This window comes from Balaenoptera borealis, assembly GCF_965194805.1.
Source record: "Balaenoptera borealis genome assembly, chromosome: 5".
Taxonomy (NCBI): domain Eukaryota; kingdom Metazoa; phylum Chordata; class Mammalia; order Artiodactyla; family Balaenopteridae; genus Balaenoptera; species Balaenoptera borealis.
Genome location: NC_138862.1, coordinates 71,659,723 through 71,675,879, shown reverse-complemented (window position 1 = coordinate 71,675,879; position 16,157 = coordinate 71,659,723). Strand labels below are relative to the sequence as shown.

Here is a 16,157-nt window from a genome sequence, read left to right as displayed (position 1 = left end):
TCTGACATCTATTCAGTCATCATTTATTGAGTACCTGCTGTGTGCTGGACACGGTGCTAAGAGCCAGAAATATGAAAAAAATAAAGACCAACTCTGTTGGTCTCAGAGAGTTCTCACTCTGGTAAGAAGGCCGGTACTTTAGGTCCCATGGGCCTCCTCCATGACTTGTACTGTCTGGTGGCCCCAAAGGGAAAGAAATTACAGTTTCCAAAATGTGACAGAACAAAAGATATTTTAGCATTAGAAATTAGCCATGTAAACTGTGAAGCATAAATCCAGTTCTATTTGTTCTATGGCAAGAAATTCTGGTAAACAGAAGCTGAGTCAAATCATGAGTGCCATCTTGTGGAGAAAGCTGTCCTATCAGATTAAGTCCCTTCTATCCAGATGCATCTGCTTGTGATGTAGGGGGTGCAATGTGATAGTGTGTGTGTGTGTTTTGGGGGAGAGTATCTGGTGTGTTTCCCTTGATACCAGGCCATTGTGGAGAAGATACATGAACAGGTAATCATAAACAATGATTATTCTTTTCAAAACCTTATCAAACTGTAGTTATCTTGATAATTTCTTCTTTTGTGTGGGAACAGGATCAAAATCTAATACATTATGTCCTATTGCATTTTTTTGTACTCTGGAGCCCCATTTCTCACTCATGCAGCTGGGGTGGGTGGTAAGTAACTTACAGTTAATTAAAGGTCTATTTAAAGTTCAAACCCCCTTCAGGATTTCTTCTCCCAATTACTTCTCGTTTCCAAGGATGGCATCTGGGCACAGAGGAAGCTTCCTCAGCCTTGTATTGTTGGCGCAAGCGTCTGCTTCACGTGCCAGCTTCCCTGTGGCTCCCCAGCTGGCCTCTGAGCGTCAGCCTCCATCCTGGCTTCTTTGGCCACTGGCATGTCTGTGCAAGTGTCTGAGCATGTGGCTGGTGGCTGGTGGCATCACTCACTGAGATATAGGGTGCATGAGGAGAAACTGGTTTGGGGGGGATTGGCAGGTATTGGAACTTAGAGTAGTAGACATGAGGGTAGAGAATGGGGTGGACTGAAGCCCAGGGCCAGGGTTTGGCTCTGAGTTGGGTATAGGTGAGGTCTCCCTGCCCAGCACTTGTCCCAGGGTTTCACCCTAAGATCCAAGCTCTGGGATTTTGAACGTCACATCAAAGGGGCCTTTGGGGAGGAATCCCTGCCAGTCTCATTTGGGTTCATCCCTGGAAGAGCTGTCCAGAGTTGGGGGAGTGACATACAGAGGGAGCATTTATGAGTTTTGCTTGTCCCTAAAGCTAAATCAGAGCTTGTGGCCCCAGGCCCTGGGATAACCCCTTCTTCCTCTGCTCCCCCAGGCCTCCGAGGGCTGCAAATCTACAAGCTACACAAAGAAGAAAAGCCCAACTACCGTCTCCAGTGCCTGCAGTGGTTGAAGAGACAGTCTCAGTGGCCCAGCTGGGGCTGGAACCAGATCTCCTGCCCGTGTTCCTGGAGGCAGGGACTATGGGACTTGAGATTCCAGCCCATCAACATAGGTGACACCTCCTTCCTGTCTCTCGAGGCACCCCCAGTGTCCCCCACAAGCCCACTCCCTCCCTCTGGCCATGCCTGACCTTTCCCTTCTGGGGCACCCTCAGTTCCTCCCTGGAAGCACCCCAACCCCACTGCCGCCACCACCACGGGCATCCTGGGCCTGAGTATGTCTGGGCTTGTTGCAGCCTGGTCGGGCCTTGGCAGCAGGCAGCTGTGCAGCTTCTCCTCCTGGCGAGGGGGCGTGTGCTGCAGCTACGGACCCTGGGGAGAGCTTCTCCAAGGCTGGAGAGTGCAGAGTCCTTGGCAGTTCGGTAAGTGTGTCCACGGAAAACTCAACCCCGCCTTTTCTGGAGCTTTCTGTTCTTCACTGTCAGAGACCAGCTTGGGCTCTACGTCAGCAGTGGGACCCACAGAATGAAGCCTCTTGTCCCCATTTCCTCCCAGCTACTTCCCCTCAATTTCCTGATCTTGTAACATTAGGAAGTTTCCGACATCCCTTCCAGCTGGCATCCTAGGGATTTCTGACTGAGTTCCTCTTGCCCCATCTCCACTTGGCCCATAGCCCCAGCCCAGAGTAGGGACATCTTTCTAGGGAAGGGGAGGGGCCTGGTCTGACCCAGATTAGCAGGCTGTCTGGGGGAAGATGTGGAGTCATTTCCCGCAGAGACCTTCCAAAGGAGCTAGAGAGGACAGGGTTGGGGGCCCAGGGTAAGCATGTGCTCCCCACCTCCTCCCTGCAATCTCAGCAGCCTCCTTAGTCCCCAGACGACCAGCCACAGCCTCCCACTCCCAGCGTTTGGAGAGCGGTGGGACTCAGACTACCCCCTCCAAGAAAGGAAGGACACTGTGCCTGCCCACCAGGGGCTTTGCTCCACGTGGCTCTGACAAGCCCACAAGGGAGATAGTAACTGGTCAATGGCCTAAGGTCATTAAGCAGGGTGGGATCTGTACTCATGTGGGCCTGATTTGCCAACCATGCCCTTGCCGCCCGCATCACCCTGCCCAAACCTCCCAGCTGGGTCCTGCAGGTCCCTCATCTCCCCCAACCTGCTGCTCTTCCCCACAGACCAAGAACTGGAGCCACAGAACTGGTGTTGCCGTTTCAACGACAAGCCCTCCTTCTGTGCCCTGTACCAGCTCAGGAGGCCCCGCGTCAGCTGCGCTGGGTACCAGCCCCCGAGGCCGGGTGAGGCTGCTGGAGCCCAGCCCTGGGGCAGGGCTGAAGTGGAAGATCTGGGGAGGGTTAGCCTCTCGGGGTCTGGACCGGGGCGGCACAAGCTTCCTGGGGCAGCACTGTGACCACAAGGGAAGGTGGAGGTGTGTGCGGAGTGTGGCAGAGGAGGGACTTCACACACGGCCCTGCGGAGGGGGAGGTGTGGTAGGTGGGGAGGTAATGAGAGGACGTGAGGGGGCACACAAGCACAAGAGGGCTTTCGGGGAGGGTTAAATGCTCCATGAGCACCTCTCCAGGCTGAAGTCTCCCAGGTCTTTCCCTGGTCTGCCCTGCCAACGTGGTACCTCCTTTGTTCCAGCCTGGATGTTTGGGGACCCCCACATCACCACCTTGGATGGTACCAATTACACCTTCAATGGGCTGGGAGACTTCCTGCTGGTCCGGACCCGAGATAGAAACTCCTCCTTCCTGCTGCAGGGCCGCACTGCCCAGACCGGCTCGGCCCAGGCCACCAACTTCATTGCCTTCGCCGCTGAATACAACTCCAGCAGCCTGGACCCCATCACGGTGAGTGGGGCCAGGGCGCTCCCCTCACAGGGAGCCTTTAGTTCAGGGACCTTCAGCTGGAGACTGAGGCCCCGGAGGAGAAAGAGAAGGAAGAAGGGAAGGGAGCAGGAAGGAGGGAGGACGCATCCTGCCAGAGCAGTGGTTCAGATTAGGAGTTTGGGATTAACACACATACATACTACTATGTATAAAATAGATCACCAACAAGGACCTACTATATAGCCCAGGGAACTATACTCAATATTTTGTAATAACCTATAAGGGAAGAGAATCTGAAGAATTATATATATATATATTCTTCATATACATATATGTCTGAATTGCTGTGCTGTACACCTGAAACTAACACGATATTGTAAATCAACTATACTTCAATAAAAATAAATAAATAATGGGGAAAAAAAAAGAAAGAGTCAACCTGGGAGACACAGGATTAGGGTCCTGGCTGTGAGACTGAAGAAACAATTTAACTTCCAGTGCCTCTTTTTCCTTAGAGTAAAATGGGGATATTAATATTACCTACCTCACAGGGCCGTTGTGAGATTTAAAAGCTAATCTATGAAACGTGCCTCGCTCAGAACCTGGCCCGTGCCAAGCGCCTCACACCTGGTAGCTACATCACCTCATGGTCACACTCCCCATCACCTTCACCTCCATCCAAGCCCCAGGCTCTGAGCTCTCTGTAGCCTCCTTCCTCAGTTTCTGGGCCCACCTGCAGGTCGGGCTTAGGCCTCTGTCAATTCCCTTCCAGGTTCAATGGCTCCTTAAGCCCAGTGACACAATCCACGTTCTGCTCAACAACCAGACTGTAACATTTGAGACTAACCGTGAAGATGCAATAGGTAGGCTGGGGACAGCCGTCAGCTGCCCTCTCCTGCTACCCTGGGTCAGGATCAGCAGGGTGCCCAGCACCAGGGAGAAGGGAGCTGGGGTGGAGAGGCAGTGGCATCGGGGCAGAGCAGCGTGGTCACCACCCCTGCTGTCCCTCCAGCAGCTGTGCCTGAGCAGTTTCTTCACCAGAGCTGGGCCTTAAACTTTCCCTCCTCACCCATCTCCTTCCCCTGAGGCTGTGACAGCCTCTCTATGACAGCCCGTCCTCAGTCCCCAGGGAGAAGGGGGTGGGGTGGGCCGTGAAGGTGTCCTGTGAGTGTGGTTTGGGGCCACTGGAGTAGGACCCTGCAGGGCATCTCCCAGCTGCTCTTAGTCTCCTCTCTGCATCTTGAAACTTCACTACTGCCAAGTCTTGGGCCTCCAGGTCTCCAACGCTGGCTTTTTCCTCATTTGTCTCCCAACATTCCAGGCCAGGAGATGTTCAACACCTCTGGAGTTGTAATGACCCGCAATGGCTCCGTAGTATCAGCCAACTTTGATGGGGCAGTGACCATCTCAGTGATCGCTCTCTCCAACATCCTCCATGCCTCCTGCAGCCTCCCGGAGGAGTATCAGAACCGCACAGAGGGCCTCATGGGTAAGGAGCAGGCAGGAGCCTGCCTCTGCAGTAGGAGCTCAGAACCCCCAGCCCGTAAGCATCTCTACCTCCAGTGGGCCTGTGGACATCACAGGTGGAGTTTCCTTTCTCAGCCTCCTTGGAACAGAGCCCTGAGGGTACAGAGCAGCAGGAAGGAGGAGGGACCTCTTCAGCTACCTCTGAGGCTCACTTCCCGTCCTCCTGAAGCTCCGGGTCCAGGGCAGCCGAGGGGGCATCGAGCATGGGCTCTGGGGAGCATGGGGCCAGCAGCCACCCTTCCCCTCTCTCCCTCCCTCCCTCCCTCCCTCTGGCTTCACACCTTCCCACCCTCCCCCATCCCCCATATTCCCTCCCTTCTTTCCCCACTTCCTCCTTCATTTCCTCCTTCCCTGAAGCAGAGGGGCAGGCTCTGAGGCTATAGTCCTCTCCTGGCCTCCTGGAGGACTGAACCGACAACAGATGCAACTGAAAGACGCTTCGCAGGCCCCCTACTCCCCACATCTCCATGTGACCTGTTGGAGGCTCCCCAGGGAAGGGGGGGGGGCACAGTCCCAGGGTGGCTGACTCCTGCTCTGTCCCTCAGGCTTCTGGAACGGCAACCCAGATGATGACTTCAGAATGCCCAATGGCTCCACCCTTCCCCCAGGGAGCTCCGAGGAGATGCTTTTTCACTATGGAATGGCCTGTGAGTCTGAGCCGCAGGGTCCGCAGGCAGATGGGGTAGGGCCAGGATGAAGGAAGCTGCTGCACCGTCTCCCTCAGGCCTGTGGGGACCAGACCTCTGTCCTCTATGAGAGAGGAGTTGGAAGGAAGAGACCTGAGGATGCTGGTGCCACCTCAGATTTGTCCCCTCCACCCCAGATTTGTCCCCTCCACTTCCGTCCCACCTGCGTCTCTCTACCTGGCAGAGAGGACGAGGAAGTTGGGTGGCCCCCACTCACTAGAGTGGGGACTTCCAGACTCAGAAGCTGGAAGTCACTCTGTCCTTCCACATCCCCCTCCCCCACCCAAACCATATAAAGTAAGGGTAAGGGGTGGACACAGCAGAAATATAACTGGAGTCCCACCCTGGTGCCACCACCATCGCACCTTGTGTGTTTTAGGGGAAGTCAACGGAACAAGCCTTTTTGGCAAGAGGGACGACCATTTGCCTTCCAACTTCACCCCTGTCTTCTTTTCACAACTGTCGGGAAACAAATCTTTGAATGAAAATTTGACCTCCAAGTGTAATGGAGATAAACAATGCATCTACGATGCCCTGGCCACAGGAAACAAAAGCCTTGGACTGTACACTGGGATGCTCTTTAGAAAATACCAGCAGATGAACACCACCCTGAGTAAGTGGTATGAGGCCCGGGGAGGCATGTGCAGAGTTAGGGAGCAGATGAGGTGACCCCCTTCCACGACACTCCTTTAAGCTCCACATTTTTAAAACTTAACAGATTCTTTTGCTCATGTTATTCCTCTGCTCAAACCGTCCCATGATTCCCCAGCCCTGTCCTTATGATAACCTTCAAAGCCCTATCCAATCTGGCCCCATTGCCTCTCCAAACTCTTCTCCTAGGACTTCCCACCTCACTCATTCCACTCCAGCCCCACTGGATTCTTTGTGTTCTTCAAACATGCCAGGCTCACACCCGACTCCGAGACACTGCACGTGCTATCCTCTTTGCCTGGAATGCCCTTCCCCCAGAGAGCCACAAGCTCGTCCCTCACCTCCTTCCAGTCTCTATTCAAATGTCACCTTCTCAGCAGTGCCTTTCTTAGCTAGCCTGCCTAAAATTTCACATTCACCTCCACTTGCTATTTGCCTTCCCTGCTTTATTTTTTCTCCTTAGTATCTATAACTATCTAACATATTTTCTAATTTTCATAGGTATCTTTTTTATTATTTGTTCATCGCTGCATCCTTACTACCTAGAACAGTGCCAGCCATAGAGTAGATGCTCAGTAAATATTTGTTATGACTGACTGACTGAATGAATGAATAAACAATTGTATGGAAATAGCAGGGCTCCAAAACACAGAGACCAGTGCAAAGGTTTTACTCCCTCTCCATTTCCTGACAAATGCAAAGCCCATCTAGATGTTACCCTCATGGTTTACAGCCCTCTTCCAAAGGTAAAACTCCGCAATGGTCTGAGCAACCCTGACCTCTGATTCACTTCATACCATGCCCAGAATAACATTCTGATCAGGAAAGAACTTGAATCCTGTTTGAGGAGAAGATAAAAGAGAGAATAAAGATTTGGGTGTGTGGGCAGTACAACCACAACCTACTCTGCATGTGTTTGAGAGCAGGTACACAGAATAATTCCTGCTTCTGGAGGTAGGTCACAGCCTGGGCAATGCTTCACACAAGAGAGAGGACTAAAGAAACAGGAAGCCCAGAAGGCAAGAGAGTATCTTGCCTCACTCCTCGCATTCCTTCTTTGTGTCTCAGATCAGTACCCCCCCTCTATTGAGGGTCCTGATGTGATGGAAGCTTACATGGGACAGGCCAAGCTGGTTAATTACACCAGCAGCACTAAGGACGTCACATTCACTCTCAGAAACAACTGCACTGACTTCAAGCTCTTTGGTAAGAATCCTTGGCTGGGGCTGTAGCAGATGAGGTCAGAGTCAAGCTCTGGGTAATTTTGTTATACCCTGTGCAACTTCATGTCACTTTTCCATTGGAATATCCAGGACCAACATTTCTTGGGAATAATCCCTATAATTCAAATAGGTGCCCCCAGTGAATAGTAGTGATGGGCTTATGGAGATTTGGCTGGCTAGCTAGACTGTCTCTGGGCACGTACAACTGATTCAAAGATCATTTCATCTCAGTCTTATAATATGCAATCATCCTTATGCAATCAACAAATCATTAGAATAAATATAACAATTAACAAATACTAATTTAAAACATTTTCATATCTATTGAAAGAAGGATATAATATGGAACGAGATTTAAAGAAATGCGAATAACTTCATTTGGTACCTTTCTCACTATTTTTATGTTTGTCAACCATGTTTACCTCACTTTGCCTCTCTTTATCTGCTTTTCTGCGCTGGGACCAAGCAAAGCTTCATCTTTCCCTCCCAGTAATGGTGTGAAGACCCCATTTCAGGCCTGTAACCATGATCTGGGTCAATAATAATAATAATAATCTGGGAATTCCCAGATTAATAATAATAATAATAATCTGGGACTTCGCTGGCAATCCAGTCGTTAAGACTCGGCACTTTCACTGCCGTGGGCCCGGGCTCAGTCCCCAGCTGGGGAACTAAGATCCCACAAACCACGAGGCATGGCCAAAAAAAAAAAAAAAAAAGCGCAAAAAAAGAGAGTCAAAGCCCACAGGATGTAGCTTGCCTTCTGTTGCCAGCACTAATTAAGCTGGTGACTGTTCTTTGCTAAACCAAAGCCCTTAGGGACCTTATTCTGAGCTCTGAGCACCTCTCTGACTCATTTTCTTTCTCTGCATAAGAAGGGACTGCTTTGGCTGTACCCTGTTGCTCCATGTAGCGTCCTCCCAGGTGCCAAATTAATAGTATCAGGAGATTTTCTCCTCCACTGAGCTCCTATCCTGAAGAGTGCTGGCCTGGAAGTTATGCTCCCTACTATCAGCTCTTCTCAATCTACTGTTTTAAGGAGACGTTCCTATTTTCTTGAAAAACATAAGACAGTTTGGACCAGAAGAGTCCTTATTGATAGGTAGCAGTGTTACACTGTAGTCTGGTGTCCGAAGGTGGCTGGTCAAAAGTCCAGGCAATGAGAGCAGTGGGTGAGAAATCAGGGCGAGGGATGAGGATGCCATGAAGCTGAAGTCAGTCTGGCCTGCAGTGTAGCCTGGGGAAGTGTTGGGTGGATCCTGGCCTTCATCCTCCATCCCCCCTGGATGTCCCATCCTGGTGCACACCTAGGCAGGGTTGCCTTTTGGGGTCTCTTCAGGGGGAGCAGCTGCCTCCCCCTCTGTGAGGGTCCACCCTATGATCCCTGAGTTGGGCTGGTGCCACCTCCAGCTCGGGGCGTGATCAGGATCACTCCAGGAAACCAGCCTTGCTCAAGGAAATGCCGGAGAAAATTGGAGGGGTGGTCTGAGAGGGGTGCGGGAAGTCCAGCATCAGCACTTGGGGTGGCAGAGAGCAGAGCAGTTGAGGCCTCCAGCTCTCAACAGTCTCGTCTTCCCTGGGGCAGAGAATGGGGCATTGCTATGGACACCAAAGTTGCTGGAACCATTTACTCTGGAGATTCTAGCAAGAAGTGCCAAGGACAACTTGTCATCTGTACTCAAGCCAAGGACGGTGGTCTGTGCGTGCAAGGCAGAGAGCCAGTGTTTATATAACCAGACCAGCTGGGTGGGTGATTCCTCCCTGGAGGTGAGTGGTGAAGAGGGTTGGGGGGAGGTTTCCAAGTTGAGGGAAAGGAAGTGGGAACTGAAAGGATGTCGTCCTTCAGCTCTTCTGTGCTAATGTGTGTGATGGGAGGCGGGTGGAGCTGTGGTAGGTGAGTAGAGCAGACACCAATCTCGGGCCACAAACTGACAAGTGTAAGAAATAGAACTTTCTTTACTGCTTATAGCTCAACTGAATTTTTATCTCCCAGCTCCCATTTAGCCAGGCTGGCAGGAAACTTCCACCTCAATCTTTCTTAGAGCTGCCCAGTGGTTCCCAGCTCCATGGTTCTGGAGTGAGACAGTGAAGTAAGACAGTAAGATGTGGGTAGGAAGGTGCCCATGTGGTCCCTGGGCCTGAGTCTACACGGATCACAGCTCCATGCACCCTCCCTTCAGACATAGGGGAGTGCTCTGTGGCTTCTGGGCCTTGCTCAGACACAGGAAACCCTCTGCAGAGTGGCTTAGGGTCCCATCTGCCTAGAAGCACTGCGTAGCCATTTCTCTGGGGCTTCATCTTCATGGTGTTGGGAAGAGAAGTACAGATCCCTCTGATCTTGGTCCCCCCAAAACCTTTTTGTTCCCTTTTTACTCTCTTCCTCCAACTAAAAGAAGCATCTCTTTTGAAGTTTGAAGAAAATCCTTCTCCATTCAAGTTTCTAGCCAAGATACTTGGCCTAAGTCCATGAATCTGGCCCCATCTGCTTTTTTTTTTTCCACCTTTTGGGGGGAGTCAGAAAGGAAAGTGTTCGGCTGGCAATACCCCACTACCTTCTTCACCTCTTACACACACACACACACACACACACACACACACACACACCCTTCTCCTGAAGCATGAGCAGAGAATTCCTACTTGAAAGGGAGAGAGGTGGAGGAGTCCAGGAGGCAGAAAAGGAAAAATATACAGAGTGGGGGGAAAAGAGATTAAAATCAATATATTATTTTAGATATCCCAAGATATCCAGTCTTGGCAGTACATAGTGTTAAAGGGTTCCATTTCGGGGAGCTTTCCAGCGTCATCTCAGTAGGCGAGATAGAAAAGAGAGATGAGGAACTTGATGAGGATCTGGACGATTCCCCTCCCTGTGCCCTTGTTCTGGTTATTGCGCGCTTTCACTGTGCTCAGCAGCGAACCTCCTTCTTCTTGGTTGGGAGTCAGCAAGGGAAGAGAGAGCAGGAAACTGCAGCTTACATAGGATCCAGTTTTCCAGGGATAGTAGAATATTTATTTATTTAGCCCCTGTCTTACTCTAGGAAGGGTTTCAGGCAAGGAGATTTGCTGTGAGAGGGAAGAGGCTGGGATTCCGGGGCAGGGGCCAGGCAGAGGGCTCAGGAAAAGGATGGCCCAGGGAGGCCATGTGGCCTGGGACGGTCTGCCTTTGACAGGGACGTGCAGGCCCAGGGCCTGTTCAAGAAACTGCTCAGTGGATACTGGCAGAATTAAGACAAGGACTCAGGGTCCATGGATTCTCAGACCAGAGGGGTTGGTGCAACACCCCAGAAACCCTTAATGGTTCAGCCTCCTGACCACCCAGTGATCAGCAACCCATTCCAGGTGGCCGACTGCAGGTGTGACGGGAACACCTTAGGCCGCTACTGCAACCACTCCAAGGACCCCTGTGACGAGCAGTGCTTCCCGAATGTGAAGTGCATTTCCGGGAAGGGCTGCGAGGCCTGCCCACCGAACCTGACTGGGGATGGACGTCACTGTGCACGTGAGCTGGGGACAGGGCCTCGGCAGGAGGAGGTTCTGGGGACAGGTGACATCTCGAGGGCCTAAGACAACTGGGCGAACCATTTCTCCCCCCTTTCCAGCAAGTCTTTAGAATGTACAGTACAGGTGGGTATGGTAAGGAGGTAAGGTGGGTATGGCAGGGTGTGAGGCCGAAGGAGAAGAGATTGTACAGGCATGGAGGAGGGGCCAGAGCTGAGCAGCCCTGAGGCACTGTTGGGGGAAACCCAGGGCAAAAGACTGAAGATGGCCTGGAGAGGGGAGGGAACTTTTAGCAGCAGCCAGGGAACCAGAAGTACGCTGGGGTGGGGCCCTCAGGCTCCCGGGGGTTTTCAGAGATGCAAGGCCCAGGGTCTCTGCATTTCCCTAGTCAGGACATTGTGTGAGGGGGGGCTGGGGGGCGGGGGTGCTGCCATGGGCATCTGGTGACAGGGGTGCCTCGTCTTCCCTTTGAGTCCTCCTTCCACCATCTGTTGCTCGACCTTTGAGCCATCAGAGTCATGAGGGCATCACGGTGAGGCCTCCACTAAGCCCCCTGAAGCGCCCCAGTGAAATCTAGAGACCACTGTATCTTCTGAGCAGAGACCAGAGAGGTAGAACCACAGCCTTATAAAGGCAGAAAAGGGGATGGAAGTGAAGAAAACAGGCTGGTGGGCTTTCCTGAAAGAGGGTCCTTTCCTGATGGGAAGGGTCTGATACTTCTGGTTCCCTGGCTGCTGCTCCATTCCCTCAGCAGAATTAGGAGAACCCTTACCTGGCAGGGGAAAAAGGGTCGCCCGGCAAAGAAATGTCTGGAAAAGGAAGAAGGATAGTTTGGGGTTCAGAGTGGCCCACAAGCAGAATGCAGTTTAAGTGGGCTTTGCGGGAAAGAAGTCAAGCCTGTCCTGGGAGCAGCTTTCCCTGGGCCGGGGGCCGCCCCTTGCTGCTGAGTGAGGTGTTGCTGACCTCTCTGCTCCCCCTGCAGCTCTGGAGAACCCTTTCCTCTGTCAGAACAAGTCCTGCCCTGAGAATTACTGCTACAACAACGGCCACTGCTACATCTCCCAGGCTCTGGCCTGCCAGCCCGCCTGCACCTGCCCCCCAGCCTTCACCGACAGCCGCTGCTTCCTGGCTGGGAACAATTTCCCTCCAACCGTCCGTCTAGGTATGACCAGATACTCCGCCATCCCCACTTCTCTCGCCTTGGGGGACGATATGGGGCTCTGGGGGCCAGGCTAAGTCCCTCAAACTCACAGGACACAACTCCAAATTTCCCTCAGGTGGTGGTAAGTTGTAGGCTATGGGAGCGAGTGGGGGGCAGCTGTCACAGCATGACCCACGGGCCTGAGCAGTCTGCTGAGGAAAGACCGAAGGTGACCTCACAGCTCAGCAAGACAAGAGTCAGGGAAGACTTGACCGTAGTCCAACATGCATTTGTGTGAGGGTCAGCAGACTTGGCCACTTCTGCTGATCCTCCTGGTAAACCTGTGAGGTGATTATGGACCTCCTTCTCCCATCTCCAGAGCTTCCCTTAAGGATCATCCATCTCTCGCTCATTGAAGACGAAGGTGCCTCCCAAGCAGATGTCAATGCCTCGGTCAGTGCTGCAGGCCAGCTCTGGGTGGGGAGGCGGGTCTTGGCAGGTTCAGGGCGGGGTCTTAGCCATGGCTTGTGCGTTCTGCATCTCATAATCCATCTAGATTCAACTGCCAGAGGAGGCTGGAGCCTCCTGCCCCAGGGAAGGCTGAGGGTGAGGAAAGCAGGAAGACCTAGGACAGAGACCTCCAAGGGGGTTAGAATGACCAACTCAATGAATAGAGTCCAGGGTGGCCGAGTCAATGCAGCCTGTCCTTCCGATCATCCCTCAAGACCTGCCCTTGGATGGTATATGGAAGAAACACAAGAGGGCATTTCACCTCCAGGAAGCCTTCCCTGACTTTGCTGAGGAAACTGGGCCTCCCTCTTCCTGGCTCCCACGCCCTTGTCCATTCCCCAATCACAGGCAAAGTAGCACAATAGTTGAGTTATTGAGGCTCTAGAATCCTACCCAGGTTCAAATCCTGACACTACCACTCACTAGAGCAGGTGTAATAATTAGACAAATTATTTGAACTCCCATCTGTAAAAATAAAAGTAATAACAGTACTTATGTCAATGGTTTGTGTCAAGGTTTAAATGATAATGTAGGTAGAGCGCTCAGCACGGTGCCTAAAACACAATGTATTAAAAAAATTATCCAAATGATTATTACTACTGTTGCTACTACTACTACTACAGCACTCCACACTCTGTATGGTAAAATCTGTTGACATTTGTCTACTGCGCCAGACTATGGGTCTTTAAGAATGGACTGTTCCTAAGTCACACTGACATCCCTCACACCTGACCATCCCCTAGGACTGGCTAAATATAATCTCTGTTCAATATACACGTGGGGAGAGAATGAATGGGTAAATCGGGGATCAGAGGCAAGGTAGAGGTCATTCATTTCAGATTCTCCCCTTGTGATAGGAAGTGGGGGTGAGGATATGTAAAGTCCTTCACTCACCAACAAACTTCTATTAAGCAGGGACCTGTGCCAGTCACCAGGCTAGGCTGGGGTGTGGGGATGCAGAAATGCATAAGAAACATTCTGGTGTCTTGGGTCCTCATCTTCAAAGAAGGAAACAGGGAGTTCCCTGGGTTCAATCCCTGGTCAGGGAACTGAGATCCCACAAGCCGTGGGGTGTGGCCAGAAAAAAAAAAAAAAAAAGGGAAGAAGGAAACAGAAAGGGATGAATATGTGCATTAAAGTGGGAAGGGTCTCCTCTCTGGATTGGGCCTCACCCTCACTTCCACCCTTCCACCCCGACTCCCATCCTCTGCCCTAGGTGGCCTACAGACTGAGGAACCTGGATGTGCGGGCCTTTCTCTGGAACAGACAAGTGGATCGAATGTAAGTGGGACTGTCCCCACCTGGTCGCCGGGTCCTCCCCCAAACTCCTCACCCTTTGGCCCCTCACTGCACCCCTCCCATACAGTGAACCCCCAACAGCACTGGCCTCAGGAAGCTCCCTTCACTGCTGGAACATCATCTCGGAGTTCCAGTACCGCCCTGGGGGCCCTGTCATCAACTTCCTGAATACCCAGCTGCTAGACGCAGTGGTGGAGGCGTTCTTAACTCCATGGAGGAGGTGGAAGAGAAGTGCGGGGCCCAGGAACAACGTGACCTTCCACCCCATCCGCAGGAGGGACGTGTACAGTATGACGGCTCGTGAGTCACTGTCTTGGGGACAGCTACTGGGATAGCTGAGGGGGGAGGTAAGCAGAGGGAGCCTGTCACAGATCTGCAGCCCACACAAACCCATGGCTGAAATGTGTTCTACAGCGAGCCACAGACAAAAATTAAGTTAATTTAGGTTTTTTTGTTTGTAATTTTTGAGAGAAATTGTGAACATTTTACCCACCAGCCTTCTAAATTCAAGAACAGGCGCACAAAATACTGCTTGATGAATCCCCACGTGTACAGTTTCACAGAGCAATTACTCCAACTGCCGCTTTCCTGACCATCACTGCTAGCGGTTTTCTTTCCACAAAATTGTTAATGATTTGGTTAAAAGACCATTGTACTTTATAAACATAAACAAGGACATTCTTTTTGCCTTTGCCCTCCAGCTGGAGATATTAAGTTGAAGGCTGGAGACCTGGCCCAGGGGCAGAGATATCCCTTCCCTGAAAGAGTGTGACCCCATGCAAAAGCCATCCCCAGTCTAGGCCTCCACAGTCCCATCTGGAAAATGAGATGGGATTTCTGAGGTCCCTTTCAACTCTGACAGCCCCTAATTATCCCGGAACAGGAATGAGATAGGTTGGCAAGCTTGCCAGGGAAGGAAAGGAATAGCCCACTGTATTTTGTGAGTCAGGCAGAGAACAGGGCAGTGAGTATGTCAAACCCAACAGAAGCTGCTGTGTTACCTGGGTCCAGGACCAAGCCAGAGCTTCTTTTAGAATCCAGGCTAAGCCTCCTCCGTCCCAGGGACAACGATGTGAAATTCTCCAAACTACCATGCGTATGGGTGGTAGGGGGGTAGGGTTGGGGTTAAGAGGACACCCCAGACCTGATTGTGCCTTTTATTAGAGAAAACAAACAAACAAACAAACATCCCACAATTTTTATTATACAAGTACAATGTGTTTATTGTAGAAACTTTAGGAAACACAAATTAACAAAAAGAAAAAAAAAATCACTTGTAATCCCAGTCCCCAGAGACAAATCCATTTTGCACCTATTTTTCTGAATTTTTTTTATGCATAGGAACCTTCACACATATAAATTTATTTACAACAAAGGGATCAAATCATACCTAATGTTTGTTAACCTCCTCATTACTGAAATAATTGTGAACATATTATCTTGTATATTGTATACACATTCCAATTTCATATATTATTTTACAATATGTCTTAATATAGTGTGCTATAATAGATTTTAAAAAGAATGTTATACTAATAGTGACCATTTAATGAGGGCTTCCTGTGTCAGGCACTGTACTGAATACTCTGTATATATTACCTCATTTAAAATTTACAGCAAGGTAGTTTCCTTTTAAAAATAAGGAAACTGAGGCTGAAAGAGTTAAGAAATTTCCCCTAAATCACACAACCAGTTAGTAGTAGAGTCTGAATTTCAACTCAGGTCTGGCTGATTTCAAAGCATATGCTCTTAACCAATGCATTTTTCATACCGTGGTGCTTATCAGTTGCACAATATTTAACAAAACCACTCCTGTTGAACATCATTGCTCTTATTAACCATGCTGCTCTGGTCTTCCATGAACATATGTAGTTTTCATGTGTGTTTCCAATTATTTCTCAGGATAAGTGCCTGAAAATGGAATTCTTTATCCAAAAGGTATAGATCTGGTGTTAATTGGTTGCTTTCTATATTCACTTTTATCCCACCTGACAGTGAATGTGAGCACGCTGGAAACTTACTTCCAATGCAGCGGATACAAGGGCTACCACCTGGTCTTCCACCCCCAGAGCGGCTTCACCTGCGTGTCCCCATGCAGTGAGGGCTACTGTGAGCACGGAGGCCAGTGCCAGCACCTGCCCGATGGGCCCCGCTGCAGGTGGGCGGGGCTGGGGGCATGAGGCGGCGGGCAGTGCTGGGAATCCAAGCTGCAAGGGGTCCAGAAATGCCATGGTGTCTGAAAATTTAGGATGGTTCCATTTGTAATTAAGAGAAAGGGGATCAGAGGGGAAAGGGACAATGGAAAAGAAGATGTGTCCATGCCTAAACTGTGCGGATGAAAAAGTTGCTATGTTACCTATCAACTCAAACCAGCTACTGGGTAGA

General features: G+C 50.8%; 1 protein-coding gene across 4 annotated transcripts in view; it reads left to right on the top strand.

The window, feature by feature from the left end:
• MUC4 (mucin 4, cell surface associated) overlaps positions 1-16,157 on the top strand; it is a 50,395-nt gene that overhangs the window by 32,882 nt on the left and 1,356 nt on the right. For all 4 annotated transcript variants that reach the window (XM_082392251.1, XM_082392250.1, XM_082392252.1 and 1 more), the window contains 16 exons: positions 1,340-1,519; positions 1,703-1,828; positions 2,584-2,703; positions 3,050-3,258; positions 4,010-4,100; positions 4,559-4,726; positions 5,310-5,411; positions 5,830-6,063; positions 7,170-7,307; positions 8,910-9,091; positions 10,664-10,823; positions 11,805-11,984; positions 12,343-12,416; positions 13,690-13,754; positions 13,840-14,072; positions 15,768-15,930. In XM_082392251.1, the coding sequence (XP_082248377.1) occupies positions 1,340-1,519; positions 1,703-1,828; positions 2,584-2,703; positions 3,050-3,258; positions 4,010-4,100; positions 4,559-4,726; positions 5,310-5,411; positions 5,830-6,063; positions 7,170-7,307; positions 8,910-9,091; positions 10,664-10,823; positions 11,805-11,984; positions 12,343-12,416; positions 13,690-13,754; positions 13,840-14,072; positions 15,768-15,930 (2,425 nt within the window). The remainder of the gene's footprint in view (positions 1-1,339; positions 1,520-1,702; positions 1,829-2,583; positions 2,704-3,049; positions 3,259-4,009; positions 4,101-4,558; positions 4,727-5,309; positions 5,412-5,829; positions 6,064-7,169; positions 7,308-8,909; positions 9,092-10,663; positions 10,824-11,804; positions 11,985-12,342; positions 12,417-13,689; positions 13,755-13,839; positions 14,073-15,767; positions 15,931-16,157) is intronic.